General features: G+C 41.7%; 1 protein-coding gene across 4 annotated transcripts in view; it reads left to right on the plus strand.

Moving 5' to 3' along the window:
- Positions 1-15,687, plus strand: part of NAV2 (neuron navigator 2) — a 767,943-nt gene that overhangs the window by 536,135 nt on the left and 216,121 nt on the right. For all 4 annotated transcript variants that reach the window (XM_011937488.1, XM_011937486.1, XM_011937487.1 and 1 more), the window contains one exon: positions 877-1,037. In XM_011937488.1, coding sequence (XP_011792878.1) covers positions 877-1,037 — 161 coding nt within the window. The remainder of the gene's footprint in view (positions 1-876; positions 1,038-15,687) is intronic.

A 15,687-nucleotide genomic window follows, 5' to 3' on the forward strand; every position in this document is an offset into this window, starting at 1 on the left:
TGATGTTTTCCATCTACTGTGCAGATAAGTTGTACTTCAGCCTCAAAATAATACCTGTGGAGACAGTTCATCAGGTGTTGAAGGAAAATGTATTTGTGGGCAAGTGTTTCCAACCAACCTTAAGTTTTCATTGCAAATATGTTGGGTTCTGAGTAGTAGTAATTCACCTTCTCACCATTATAAATTGTCCTTTTCTTGATACTTACAACCCCAGATTATGGCAAACAGTTTTATACCTATCAGAAGAGAGGCACACCAAGGTTATCAGTTTAGAATCCTCTGAGGCCTTTATGTTCCGTGTTTGATAGAATTAGAAATGACTGACTTGACCCTATTAAAAAGTAAAAATACTTATCTCGGGGGAGGAAAAGTGAACTTTTTGTTTGTTTGTTTGTTTGTTTGGTTTTTTGTTTTGTTTTGAGTCGGGGTCTCACTCTGTCACCCAGGCTGGAGTGCAGTGGCACAATCTTAGCTCACTGCAAACTCCGCCTCCCAGGTTCAAGCAATTCTCCTGCCTCAGCTTCCCAAGTAGCTGGGATTACAGGTGCCCACCACCATGCCTGGATAATTTTTGCATTTTTTGCAGAGATGGGGTTTTGCCATGTTGAACTTTGTATTTTTAATCCACAAACATATTTCTTCATCAAAATTTTTCTCTCTGCTCAAAGGAAAACTTCACATTTTGCCATTGGACTTTGCTGGGATCATTACTTGCCTACATGTTTGTAATGGTTCCACCAAATTCTGTGACTGGTAAACCTCCACACAATGTCTTGGATAGTTTATTTTACCTCTTGCATGGTTGCAGTTCCTTCTTCCCACACACTGTTACCCTCCTGAGACTGAATGCATAATCCTGTTGTTTTTGCATTTTAGACTTCCAGGTCCTACCGTGAGGGTATCCGCTGCAGGCAGCGAGGCCAAAACACGTGGAGGGTCAACTACTGCTAACAACCGTCGCAGCCAGAGCTTTAACAACTATGATAAATCCAAACCAGTCACCTCCCCGCCCCCACCACCAAGCAGCCACGAGAAAGGTGAGTCACCTTCTTGAGGAGCCTTTTTGGCATTTTCCTGCAGAGCACGTCTACCTAGTTCCTTTGGGTGAATTAGGTTGGGTCGTGTGGGGGGGTTGCATTTGTGGTGAGAATGGGTTACAAGGACGTATTTGGCAGGCAGGAACTTTATTAGCCAGAGGTATTAATAAAGTGGGGGAAATATTATTATAGTCACTAGCAAAAATAATTTGCTATCTTTGTTTGGGTGGGGCCCCATAAACACTTGGCTATGGATAGAAGTGATACAGCATTTGGCATTTGAAAATACATTTTCATCAATATGTTTTATATATTAAGTAGCTTCTTGGAGCATGCATTTTGTGAACTATGATAAACTTTTTTATCTATCAGAAATAATGTGAGGGGAGTTAGGAACAAGAGGTTTTTCACCCTTTGAAAAAGTCAGGAATGTGGATTGGCTCGTTGAAGATCTTGGCTACATATAAGGAGTGGACAGCATCGCTCTAGGAGTTGTGATGATGTAACTTTTGCCATAAAAGGATATGGATTTTTTTACTATACACAGTACTGAGTTTTTAGGATGGAGAAAAATAGTGAATAGTGCCCAGAAGGTAGTAAAACAAACCTTTGCTTATTTCAGCCTCTATCTCTTGAGACATTGGAGAAACTGAGGTAGTTTCAAAGATGATTCAAAAAGAGGTAGAGCCTTCCTTCATTCCTTCTAGGCAAAGTAGTCTAGACTAGACATCTTTAGGAAATATGTCCAGGTCTCCTGGAAGCATTTCCTACCTGGTGGTGTAGAATATTCTTAGGGCTGTCTGGATGGTGTTTCTCGATTTCCCTGAGGTCCAGGAAAGCTGCCCTTCACTCCCTAGAGTGCCCCAGGAGCGTGGGCAGCCCTCCTACTGTGAATGAGCTGGGAACCGCCGCCATTTTCTCCTCTAACTCAAGGTCACTTGATTCAGTGGAACTGAGTTCCCCCAAGTGTTTGCTAATCACTATATCTTTTCCTCCCCATATATGAAGGAAATGTGAAGAGGGCTGACAGATGTGTATGGAAAAAGGTTTCCCAGCCAAGGCACTGGGAACTCTGCAAATGGCACTAACGCTATCACCAGGATGTCTTAACCCATCAAAACTTTGTCATCCAGCCCTTAGTTTCTGCCTCAAGCAACCATTTTTACTCTTCTTCTCTCTCTCCTTTCCCCCTTCCTTCCCCTCTTATCTCCCACTTTCCTTTTCTTCACCATACCCGTGTGTTTTTTAAGTGTGCTTAGATTACAAAAATAATATATGCTTGTAAAATGGTACAGGTATCAGATAAAAGTTCTCCTGTCTATTTTCCTTAGAGTACAAATATATACCATTCTATATATATCCATCTAGAACTTTCACAATGCATTTTATATATGTATATATTTATGTATGTATGTATATGTATGTAATAGAAAGATTTGTGTTTTTACATTGATGTGTAAAAGCTACTTTATGAGTACCTACCATGTGTCTTATTTTATCCCTATTTTACAAAAGATGAAACTAAAGCAAAGAAAGGTTAAGTACTTGCTGAAGTCATATCAGAGATAGTGAGAGATGGAGTTGGATTTGAACCCAGGCACTTCGATTTCAGAACCATGATTAATACCGTGCTTTCCCTGGAATTGGGAAGCAAATGCTTGAAGCTTTGCCTGTTGAGGGCTGGTTGGCGGGCACATGAGGAGAAAGTTGAGAGGGTGTTAGGAAAAGCCTGTGCTGGGCCTCTCCTTGTGGGCCGATCTGCCCTTGCCCCATGCTTATTTGGGAAGAAGCTATCATAAAAGAGTCTGAAAGATGGATGTGAGACCCAAGTTCAAAAAATTGAGAAAATAAAGGTAAAAGTTCCTAGTGGATGGAACAGGTGTAGGATACTGTGTTCTACAGCCGCCTACGCGTGTGCCCACCAATGCTAGGACAGCGACTGACCTGCCACTGCCCTGGGCAAAGGCTCCCACATCTGCTCTGAGCAGCCTGAGAACGAGGCCCCTTAAAGGACCGTGGTGCAAATTCTAGTAGAGGCAGTGCCCCAGGGAAAGACTTTAGTGTCAGAAGAAAGAAAGGGAAGACATATTATTTATTTATTTAGAGATGGAGTTTTGCTCTTGTTACCCAGGCTGGAGTGCAGTGGTGTGATCTCAGCTCACCACAACCTCCGCCTCCCGGGTGCAAGCGATTCTCCTGCCTCAGCCTCCCTAGTAGCTGGGATTACAGGCGTGTGCCACCACGCCTGGCTAATTTTGTCTTTTTAGTAGAGATGAGGTTTTACCATGTTGGTCAGGCTGGTCTCGAACTCCCGACCTCAGGTGATCTGCCTGTCTCTGCCTCCCAATGTGTTGGGATTACAGGCATGAGCCACTGTGCCCGGCCATCATGCTTATTTATTAAGTGCATATTATATGCCGGGAACTTTGATTTTCTTTTTCTTTTTTTTTTTTTTTTGTGATGGAGTCTCACTCTGTCAATCAGGCTGGGGTGCAATGGCACAGTGTTAGCTCAGCCTCCCAAATGGCTGGGATTACAAGTGTGCAACACCACGCCCTGCTAATATTTGTATTTTTAGTAGAGATAGGGTTTCACCATGTTGGCCAGGCTGGTCTCTAACTCCTGACCTCAAGTGATCTGCCCGCCTTGGCCTGCCAAAGTGCTGAGATTGCAGGTGTGAGCCACTGTGCCTGGCCTGATTTTCAGTATGGTACCTGATCTTTACAAATGTTCTGTGAAGTAAATACTGTTAACTCAATTTTAAAGGCAGAGAGAATGAGGTTAATAGAAATTAAATAACTTGCCCTCACTGGTAACTAAGCACTGGAATTGTATCCAGGTTCCACTCTGGGATTCAAACTCTGGCTTCGTCCTGTCCTTGGGGAGGTCTGTGATGAGGATAAGGTGGGGTGGTACATGTGAGAGTGTTATGTGAGCTGTGACACTGGAAAACTCCTGTGAGGATTCACAATGATAAAAACAACTGATGGTGGTCCCAGTCTGTAGCCGGGTGCATTTATTCTCTCCCCTACCCTGGGCTGTCCCAGGTTTTTTTTTATACTAACTTTTTCAACCATTCTGAGGTAAAAAGTCAGTGGAAGTTTACTTTCAGAAACTGCTGCATTTCCTTCACCTTTTTCCTTGGTTTCTGTGTTCTCCCTTGAACCTGACCTGTTGATTGCAGCTCCTGAGGTAGGCAGCCCACATGCAGAGTGAAATAACTACCTGGATAAGACGTAGCAGGTACCTGGATGAGGTTACCTCTTGTCCTTCACCTTAAGAAGTTCCGCCTCGGGGAGGGATACTCTTGTGAACAGATGAACCACAGTTTGTTGTGGTGAGTGCTGTAGCTGAGGTGTGGACTGTTTTCAGGTGAGGTAAAATCCGTGCTGTAATCCCATCACCCCTGCTCCTTCGTCCTTCCTGTAAGTGAGTCAGACCCTGACTGGCTCGGGTTCTGGCATTGCACTCTCAGGTGAGCCGATTCATAGACTACTTTTTCAGAAAGTAGTGGCAAAATACCTATAACATAAAATTAACCCTCTTAACCATTTTAATCAATAATGTTAAGTATATTCACATTATGATACAGCCAATGCCTGGAACCTTTTCATCTTGCAAAATTGAAACTCAGTACCCATTAAACAGTAACTCTCCATCACCACCTCCCACCAGCAGCCCCTGGCAACCACTTTCTGTTTCTATGAGTGAGAACTCTAGATATCTCATGCAAATGAAATCACACAGCATTTGTCTTTTTGTGTACGGGACAGAGCTTTTGAAGAATTAAATAATTACTTATAAAGCACTTTAGAATACTGCTTGCTTGGAAAATAATAAACACAGAAAATTTTATCTTCAAAATATGATAGCATGTGCATAAAAATATGGAATAATATAAATAATGGGCATATTTCACTTAGCATAATGTCCCCAAGGGTCATCCATGTTATAGCCTGCAATTCATAGACTTTAATGTGTGACCCCATTGACCTAAGAATTTCACTCTGAGGAATTGTTCTAATGACATCAGTAACTTCAATTAGAAATTTATTATTCTGTCAATAAGTGACAAAAATATTTCAACATTTAGTCCCAATTTTTAAAAAATATTAAGAGGAATTAAAAATTGTAACAGGCAACTTTTCACAACCCGTAGAGCACTTTATACTTTGTAGGGAAATCCTAAAGGATTTATCTTAAAATCATGCCCCCTCCTGCCATCATCACTGAATTTAGTTCTGGTTACACAGAACAACCCTCTGAGATGTGAAGCTGAAGAAAAGAGATAATATGTAATACTTCTTAGCTAGAAAAGGCCTAGAGACTCACATGAAATTCATTCACTTGTTCCATAAGGTGGTGGCCAAGTACACAGTTGATGTGTAAAAAACAAAAATATTCCTGGACAGCAACATAACCTACTAGTTTTCCCAAAGACTGATCTCAGGTTTTGCCTGTGAGGTTTGAAGGAAAGTCTGCAGAGCTTTTAGGAAAACCTGCAAGTTGTTTGCTGCATCATCATTGCCATCATGGTTAGATTTGCCTTTGATTTCCTCTCCTCTCTCCTGCAAGCAGCAATGAGCCACATCTGTGCCTGACCTGTGGTACATGTGAGCAGATTTGCCAGTGAAAAGTCAGTGTCCAGAGATGGTCAGGACGCAGGAAGACTACTCACTTCTGTTGACTCCAAGTGGCCCTAGGGCTCCAGACCAGAATCACAGATTTTCAGGGACAAAGAAATAGCTGTCTTTTAAAATACTTGTGATATTATCTGTTTTCTCTTCCTTTCCTCTCACATCCTTTGAATGAATTAACACTGCCTGGGATCTAGTACATTTCTAAAGTGTTTGGTCCATCTTATGAATTTGAAACATTTGGTATTCCTAGACTGACTTATGTGCATATAGAAGATACTCTCTTCTGAATAATATGGTTTTCTTCATTTTACAGAAAGCACATCTTTATTTTCATTACAAAAATAATGGGAAAATATTCAAACAACATAGAAATGTCTTAAAAGACAACCCTACATAGCCCCACCTCCTAGATCAGCCACTGTTTATCACTTTGTTTATATTATTCCATATTTTTATGCACGTATGATCACATTTTGATAGATGAAATTTTCTTAGTGTTTATTATTTTCCAAATAGTATTCTAAAGTGCTTTATAAGTAATTATTCTTCAGAAGCTCTGTACCCATACAAACATTGATATTACTTTCAAAATCTTTTAAGTGAAATCACCAAGTCATGGACAGCCTTTCTCGTCTGTGCATATAGGTCATTCTTTATTCCTAATAGTCACGTAATTTTCCATTGAATGGATTTACCACAATATTGTTTAATCACTTTCATTTATGTTGTTTCCAATTTTTTGATGTTTAAAATATTAATATCCTTGTATTTTTTTTACATGTACATAACCATTTCAGTGGAATTGCTATATCAAAGGGTATGCACATTACATAGTTTCCTTAATACTTCCAAATTTTGCTCCCAAAAGATTATACCTATTTATATTCCCATCAACAAGATATGAGAGGGCTACTTTCTCTACCTACTTGATAGCACTTTTATCACTGTCTTCGGCAAAAAAAATCTTTCATTGTTTTGAAAGGAGGCAAATTATTTTAAGAAGCTGAAATAACCAGACCATTTGATAAAAATTGGCCTTGTTTACTGACACTGCTTTGACAACCAGTTGCCTTAACATAGTACAAAAAGCACTTGAGTTTGAGATCAAACTTTCTACTCTCAAGATACTTCTCCAGCCTCAGTTTCCCCTCTGTGAGTCTGAGGTCCTCCATCACTAAACCACTGTGAGGTGTGAATGAATTCTTTAGTTGGCACTGGCTATTGCGCCTCATCTGATGGGAGCGCCATCCGTTCTTTCTGGTGGGTTTCCTCCTCTGGTCTTCGTTCCGTGTCACTCCCTTCCTCTTTGTTCACTCCTTGTCATGAGCAGAAGAAAAGAGCCAGACATAGCTCGAGACAGAGTTTTATAACCTTCAGCACTATGTCATGTCTGAGTAAGTTTGGGGCCATTGATTTAGAATCTCTATAAACATGTCACTTTATGGTTGGCAAACCAAGTTATTTATCTGAGCTAGTGATTAGGAGATGTAACCATGGAAAAGTTGCCCACGTCCTGCTATTAACCAGGATTCTGACATAAAATTGCAGGTTAGCCTAGATGAAATTAATTCGGTCGTCCAAGTCATGCAGACAAAAATACGGTTGGGGTGGCCTGTTTCAGGTTACTTTCTTCATTTGTTCATTTCATCATCATTTATAGAGCACTTACTATCTGTCCAGCACTGGACCGGTTGTCGTGACAGGCAGAATTGAGACACAGACTCTGCTTCCCAGGGGCTCACAGTCTTGGGGTAGAATGACGCTCACATGTTCTATAACAGAGAGATGCTCAAAGTTGTGAGGAAAAAGATGAACGTAGCCAGGAAGACTCAGGGAGGACTTCCGAGAAGTGATACCATTTGTATTGATTTCCATTTCAAAATTTTTGCTTAGAGAAAAATAAAAGAAGTTTGGGAAGGAATGACTCGTCCTACACTTCCTGATCTGGGTGTTAATCTGACAGCAAATATGTTGGGTTCACTGTGTTATTCAACTCATATTCTATGGAGGGCCCATAGAGCGTAAACTTCTGCAAGATCATTTCTGTGATGGGTTAGGGCCTCCCTTGGTCATCAAGAGACCTTTGTCATTGCTGGAGCTATTATCCCAGGCCAGGGAGAGCTTAGGTGTTGGTTGGTTAGAGAGGGTGACAGCCATCTCTCTTTGGGAATCAGCTGTGATGTTCTTATGACCTTCTAGCTAGAACCCATAGTTGTCAAAGGGCTTAGAAAGCCAACCTAGAGCTGTGAACCAAGGTGGCATCATTGAATTTAAAGAATTCTCTGGGATATTGCCTGGAATGGAACTCAATGACCAGTGAGACCACCTGTTGAGGCTAAGTAGGCAGGATGGATTAGATGCTGCCAAATTTAGGGACTTCACAGATCACTGGAGGAAAAAACAAGAAGTTATACCAAGGTCTTGGGGCCAGTGTTCAGTTTTCTCAGGAGAGGAGTTTTGGGGACTTGCAATCAAAGAGAAAGCAAGTACTGTGAAGGCAGATCACTGCGTTTGAGTATTGGCTCTGCCGCTTCCCAGAAGTATGGCTCTGGACAAATGTCATGGTCACCAATGCATCTGCTCAGGATGACCCTCAAAAGACCATCACAGGCCATGCTTAGCACCATTCTAGTGCTGTACCCCTTCACCCCCAGGTAACAGCTCAGGTGTGAGGGAATAATACTTGAATAGGACGGGTGCACAAGTCCGTCCAGCTTCAAAGTCACATACCCCAAAGGAGTATGTAACAGCCCCATAAGTATAAATTCTAGGGTTCCTACAAGGATTAGGCCCAATCAATTGTCATAGAACTCAGAGAAACTCAAAATGATGGTGTCCCCAAGAAGTATTTATACCTCATTTATGGTTTTTCCCATCCAGATGTATCATTTTTACCATAAGCAATGTTGCTTAGTAATGGGCATTCTATCTTTATCACATTTCCAGGGCAACAGTTAGCAGGTTAACCCAAGGTCAAATTCTCATCTAAAAGAGGAAAAGGTTTTGTTAATCCTTTTCCAACAGGAAGTTATCTCACCTCTGAGATTCAGTTGATTTATCTTTGAAGTGGCAACAGGCTTCTATAGTCCTAATGATGGGAGAAAGTTAGATGTGAAGCATTCTTTCTCATTTTTTGCATAACCCAGTTAAAACTCTAGACTGTTGTCTCTCAAGGTGTGATTCATGGTCCATCTCATCATCCCTTGAGGTAATTGCTAAAAAGACAAATCCCCAGGCATTACAAACTGAGTCCTTCTAATTCATATATTTGAATAAGAGCCTAGAAGTTTACGTTTCACACCCATGAGATCTTAAGGCACTGGAGCTTGAGAACCCTAGTTTTAGCCGGACTTCTTGGTTACCTTTAGAAGAGAACCCCACCGGCCGGGCATGATGACTCACACCTGTGATCCCAGCACTTTGGGAGGCTGAGGCAGGAGGATTACTTGAGATCAGGAGTTTGAGACCATCCTAGTCAACACAGCAAAACCCTGTCTCTACTAAAAATACAAAAATTAGCTGGGCGTGGTGGCACACACCTGTGGTCCCAGTTACTCGGGAGGCTGAGGCAGGAGAATTGCTTGAACCCAGGAAGCAGAGGTTGCAGTGAGCCGACATCACACCACTGCACTCCATCCTAGGCAACAAAGCGAGAAAAGAGAACACTCCCTTTTCATTGCCCTTTAATTCTCGGCAACTACTTTGTAGTACATTGTTATGGGGAATGGAGGTAATATAGTAAGACACCTAGACAAAGGCCTAGCACATAGCAGGAGATGAATAAATGGGGAATCATTTAAATATATGTATACATTTTATCATATACATATTTACATTTATTCTCAGAGCCAGCAACGTATACTGGGTAGACTTAGCTACTTGCATAGGTCTTATTTTCTTTTGGCTTTGTGCTATTGCCTCACTAACCTTTAGCAAAGTTCTTTCTTGCATTTTTGATTTTTACATTTTCATTGCTGTCTTGTTTCTGCTGAGCTAATATATTCTTCTTTAGACTGGAGAAATTAAAAAGAAAGTGTCCCTTTGGGGTCTAAATAGGTGAGCAGAGGGAATACAAGACAAGGAGGTGCTCTGAGGGAGAAGTTAGCTCACCTTTCCCTAGCTGGAGAATCACCTTTTGGCTCTTTGTCTCCTTGGCACTTGCAGAGCTTGGTGGTACTTCATGTGGAGGAGAGCACTGTCCTGTTCAGAGGAAGGGCGAGCACTATTAAAGCTGCCTTAGAGAGGGACCTGAGTGATGTGCCCAACTGCCCTTATTCCACCCTAGCTTTTGTCCTTAACCTCAGGCATTACAATCAAACATCAAGGTGAAAGAAATTGTATCTGGTGCAGTCTCTTTCTCCCCCTTTGGGAGTCATTTTCTTGATCTGTGTAATTAAAAGAGCCTTCAGAAGAGGAGACACAAAAATCCCTCTAATGTGTGAAACTAATCACCTTTAATGCTGAAGCCATCCTTTTTTCACAGAGAAGAAGAAGAATGTCACCATGTTTGTTTTTCTCTAAAAATGGATACATTTCAAAACCAGTGTGTGAATGTATGGTTCTGCGATATATACTTTCTCTGAAATACAATAAACCTGGCTTTTTGTAACAGAGGGAGTAGAGAAAAAGAAAATAAATCATTTGGAAAGATGAAAGATCTATTTGATTAGTCTTGTCTCAGGAATAGAAAATGACTGGTTGATGTTCATCCGATCTTCAGATGATAAATCTCAGCATTTCTCTTGCTTCCATCTGTTACGTGGAAAGCATCACACATTCATGAATTCAATTTCATTTCAAGGATCATTGGGAGGGGGAAGTATTTACATTTCTGGGTGCTCTCATTATACTCATTTTTTTTTTATCAAGGTCTCGTCTGCAGTCAGGGCTTAGTTTAGTCATTCCTTAGTTTAAGGTCCTCTTTAAAAAGTTTGTTTCCTCCAAGTTTAGGTGTTTGACAGTGTTCATCAGCACAAGAAGATACATACATTTTGGGATAAATGAAGTTAACATTTCTGTGGGCATATGTAGCCCTTGTTCACCATGTGAAGTGCAAGCATGGAGTGCTGGTCAGAATGAGGAGAGAGACCCTGAACAGTAAAGCCTGGCAGCTCATGTAGCTGCAACTACTTACTGAGGAGTTTCTTGTGAATGTGCACTTGGCTGCCTCTCTGGGCCAAGGACGTGACATCCTCAGGCTTCAGTGACTCTCACAAATAAAGTGCTTGTTTCTTAGCTGCAGCTTGCCTTTGTGATTCCATCAATGTGTGCATTTCATTAGGATACTAGTGTGTAGCCCACGTGCCAGGGAGCCATCTTCTCCTAATGAAGGTGTCAGGGGGTTGCACTGAGAATATTTGAGACAATGGTCACGGTATATCTACTTGGTGGTGAGAGTGACACATGAGCCATTTGCAGGTGTCACGCCCTGTGGATGAATGGTCATGCTACATAGTGGTTGGTGCCAAGGCTCCATGGGACATAGTTCACATTCTTAGTGTCCTAGGGGCTCCTACAATGATTCCTTAGCAATGGTTATGCTAGTTCTTATGATGGCAAGGCTCCCCAAACTTTGTGGACAATGCACAGATAACTGCTGATGGAAATCAGTGACCTGGCCTGCTTCCTTCATAAGAGCAAAGATAAAGAAGGCCTCTTAACATCTAATGCTCCCTTCTCCTTTTTCAGAGTTGGAGAATCACAGCATTCTTCTGAAATGTGGAGTGGGAAATCTAAATGTGGAGTGGGGAAGCTATAATTACATAGCTTGGAAAAAGCAAAGTTAAAGAAAAATAAGTCCTTTGGCTCCAGGACAGCCTAGGACTGTAAGTCTCTGCTGCCCCCTACTGCCCAGGTTTTGTGTGTGTCTCCTAGAGTTTCTAGCCTGGCATTCTCAGGCACTGTGCTTGGGAGGATAATGACTTGCAGACTGTCTAAATGCTTTCTTCCAGACAGGGCCTCCCCACATTTGTTTCCTCAGTTTAGGAGAATGTATGTGAAGTGGAGAAAACCCACAGTGTGGGTGTGATCAAGTTCATGTGGCCTAGTGGAAAAACTTTCTCTTGAGTGGTGAGGAACTGACAGCAGGCCTGAGCTAAAATTGGTCTTCACAAAGCCATCCACCCACTCACATGGGCAGGCAGCCAGCTGGTGGATTCAAGGATCAGGTTTAGCCCTAAGAAGAAGGATCTTTGAAGGCACTAGTTGATTTTTGCTGCAAAAAGGTTATGCTAGATTTGGTTCCATTTTTAGGAGGCAAATAATTCTAAACCAGACTGTATAGTGTGGAATAAATGATTCTCTCCTTTATTATACATTCATATACTTGGAACTCAGTCCTTCATATATTCATGTGTCAGAGGTTATTTATTGAATGCCTTCTATGTACCAGGCATTATGCCAGCCACTGAGTATTCAAAAGTGAAAAACCAGATAATTTCTGCCTGCATGGAACTTAAAGTCTGACGGAAGAGACAGTAAACAAATGCAAACAGTATCATTACATTTTGTAGTGACTGCTCTTATAAAAAAAAAAAAAAGGCAGGTACTAGGAATGAACTTAATTCTCTGGATTAGGTAGAAATTTAATTCTCTGGACTAGGTACAACCTCTTCAGGGTGAGAGCCATAGCCAAAGTTTGCAGGGGTCCATTGTGCCCGTGATCCCCATTCTCCCACACAATGGTTGGAAATAAAAGATGTTTTTGAAAACATTTTTATGGAGCAAAACCAGTTCCCTTGCACAAATGAAGATCTATACCCTGAACTAGCTTTTTCCTTCTCTCTCTGGCCATAGGGAGTAGAAGTAAAAAAAAAAATTACAGGGAGGCAAGCTTTGGCTCCATATGTATATTGTAAAAAGAACTTTTCCCATTTGTCTTCTCATAGTTGAATAGGCTCTCTTGAGAGTAGTGAGTATCCTGACCCCAGCTCTATTCAACAGAGGCTTCATCCTCACTTGCTAGGGATGCTACAGGTGAGGTTTCTTATAATAGCAGGTAAGTTGGAATAGATTTTCTCTAAGATTGCTTGCAAATCTAGCATTTGATTACCCCAGGCAAGGGTAGAGTTGGTGTGATTCATTCTGGAAGAGTCTCCTCCACCTCAGTAATTTCACACATATCCCAAAACCCCACCTTTGGATTGGTTCCCTTAAAAGCATTCATTCATTCCAAAAATGCACTTTATTTTTGAGGGTGCTACTTGTACTCTAGGATTCATTTGTATGCTGGGAAAAGTCTGCATCTTATGTGGATATGCCTGTGTGCGTTGGTGATGACTTCTTTTATTCCATTCACATACTTGGGAAGATTTTTCCCTTAACTTCACTTAAATTGTCTTGAACTTGCCAAGTTCATGCTCGGAGGCCATCAGAGAGTTCACAGTCAGGGATGGATGCCACACAGAAGAAATCGTGACTACTTCGTCAGAAGTTGTATATGGGGTTTCCACCATTTAACACTTGGATCATTCCTTGACCTGATTTAAGAGCCAGATAGGAATGTTCATGCAATTTTTAAAAAAATCTGTTTCACTGACATGCTGTAGGGGGCAGTATTCATTAAGGAAAACCAGGGAGAGAGTCCAGGAAGAGCCAGTAATTTCGACCTTGTAGGGAAGAAACTGCGCCGTATTTTTTTTTTTTAACTATTTCTGTATACTAGAGACTCATCCATTCTGTCCTGTTGTTCATGCATGAATGAGGCTCTGACTTTCAGTAATGAACCTTCTTAGGGGGCTTAATTTGGCTTATGTTACATTCATCTGGCTCGGAGTGAAAACCAGTGAATACCTGTGAGGGAGAGGGACTTTTCCATATAGGACATATGTGCTAGGGCAAGGATTCTTACCGAGGTCACCTGACTCCAAGCTTTTGCTCTTTTAGCCACAATTTGAACCATTTCAGGCTCATACCTTCCAACACAAATAGTGTTTGCCTCCCCCAGAACATCTCCAAACCTGTTACTGCCTAGGAAATAGTTAATAATAAAACTTGAGGGGGCGAACTGTTTTTTGGACCCTCTCACCTTGATAAGTTTGGTGAAAAGGTGCCTTACTCACTCCTATCTCCCCAGCCCCTCAAAATGAATGGTTTCAAATCATAGCCATGTATGATTTCTTACACACCCAAGGCTGATGGGACAGTCTTGCTAAGGTACACCAGCTTCAGGGGGTCTCGGCTGGGCCTGCTCCAATGTCTGAGGGCATCTGGCACGTTGACTGCATGCTGGCTGATCTGTAATGGCCTCAGATGAGACAACTCAGATTTCTCTACATGATCTTTCATCCCCCAGCAGGCTGGTCTAAGCTATTCTTCTGGTGGTAGGTGAGTTCCAAGGCAGAGAGTTGAAATGTGCAAGGCCCTTTGAGGCCTAAACTCTGAAAGAGGACACCAGTTTTTGTCTTCATTCTGTTGGCCAAACCTAGTCATGTGACCTGCCCAAATTCTTGTGATTGGGAAATAGATTCCACCTACTGAAGGAGGAGCTGCAAAGTCACATTGCAAAGCATACATGGCACAGAAAGGGGTGAACACTAGGGGCTGTTTTTGTAATCAATCTACCACAATAAACACGTTGCACCCAGTGAATTTGTATTGATGGATTGGTTTCAGTTGTGAAGGTAATAGTCTGTTTCCACTGTAGTTGCATGAAAATGAGAATGCACTGAGCTCATTTAAGATGTACTAAGACATACTTGCAGTTTCCTGTAAGTTATGGGGGCATGTAGCTCTAAGAACTCACAGGGGAGAGCAGCCAAAGCATCCTTGGTTACCCCAATCCTATAGAAGGTGTCTCTAAGAAGCAGATGCTTTATGAGGCCCCTGTGGCCAAGGGAAGAAGGTAGGAACCAGCTGTTAAAGTAGAACTCTGCAAAACAGGTCTGACTCCACTTGAGCCTGTTCTCCGAGCCCATTCTCCAGCCTTTGGGATTCTTGGTATACACAGGCCTACACTTCTCTGCTTTCTCTTTCCCACACCAACTGGCAAAAGTTGTGTGATGAAGACGATCCAAATGCCAGACTTGGGCTCAGGACACCTGGGGTCTGGTCCCAGCAACTCTGCTTGATGACTGTGTGCGGCTTTGATGGGTCATTTAACACCTCTCAACTTGACATTCCTCAGCTCTAAAATGGAAATGAGGATAGCACCAACCACGTAAAGTTATTGTATGGTTTTCATGAGATGAAACATATGGGAAAATACCCTGAATTGTGTATATAAGGTTTGTTGAATCAATGATTTCATATGTGTCCAAAAGTCAGAAATGACTACAAAGGAGAAAGTAACCACAGCAGCTGAACTGAGAACCTCAGAGAGCCAGTTCTCCACTCCTGGTCCGTTGCTTCAGATCAAAAGTCTGAAGCACCCATGTAGCCACCTCTTCTTGCTCAGCCTCCTCTCTCCCTAATAAACCATGATGAAAGGTGTTTTTGAAAACCAAAGGACCAAGAAACACAGAATGACCTTCACTGAAAGGACAACTTTTAGTAAATGCCCACTTGACATAGTTTGGTAAATATCCACCCTGTTATCTTTTGCTCCTGATATCTTAGAAATGTCACTTATTGATTCTTGAAATCCCCCCCACTGCCACTCCTAGGGGGAGGGGGAATTTGAGATGGAAGTATTGATTGAAACTAGCAAACACTGAAAGAAGCATTTGTTAGGTTGTCCTTTCCTTTTTTATAAATTGGCCAAAGTAGACGAAAGAAGATACATCTTTTGGCAGAGTTTTAAACAAAAGGAAATTAGCCAATTATACTCCTATAAAACAACATTTGAAAGTCAGAATTGATGATTTTTCCACAGTGTTTTGGAACAAAGTACTCTGATAGGTGAAGGATCAAAAGACTTTTCTCTGAATATGATTTTATTTTTCATTTTATTTGTTATCATCCTTCAATGTGGGTGCCCTGATTGTCTTAATGCATCCAAACCCACAATATGCAACTTGCTGCCCCATTGCTGGGGGCTGGTGACTACAGTGTCTTTGGACAGATTAGAGGAA

Source organism: Colobus angolensis, unplaced genomic scaffold (assembly GCF_000951035.1).
Source record: "Colobus angolensis palliatus isolate OR3802 unplaced genomic scaffold, Cang.pa_1.0 Scaffold164, whole genome shotgun sequence".
In the NCBI taxonomy this organism is placed as follows: domain Eukaryota; kingdom Metazoa; phylum Chordata; class Mammalia; order Primates; family Cercopithecidae; genus Colobus; species Colobus angolensis.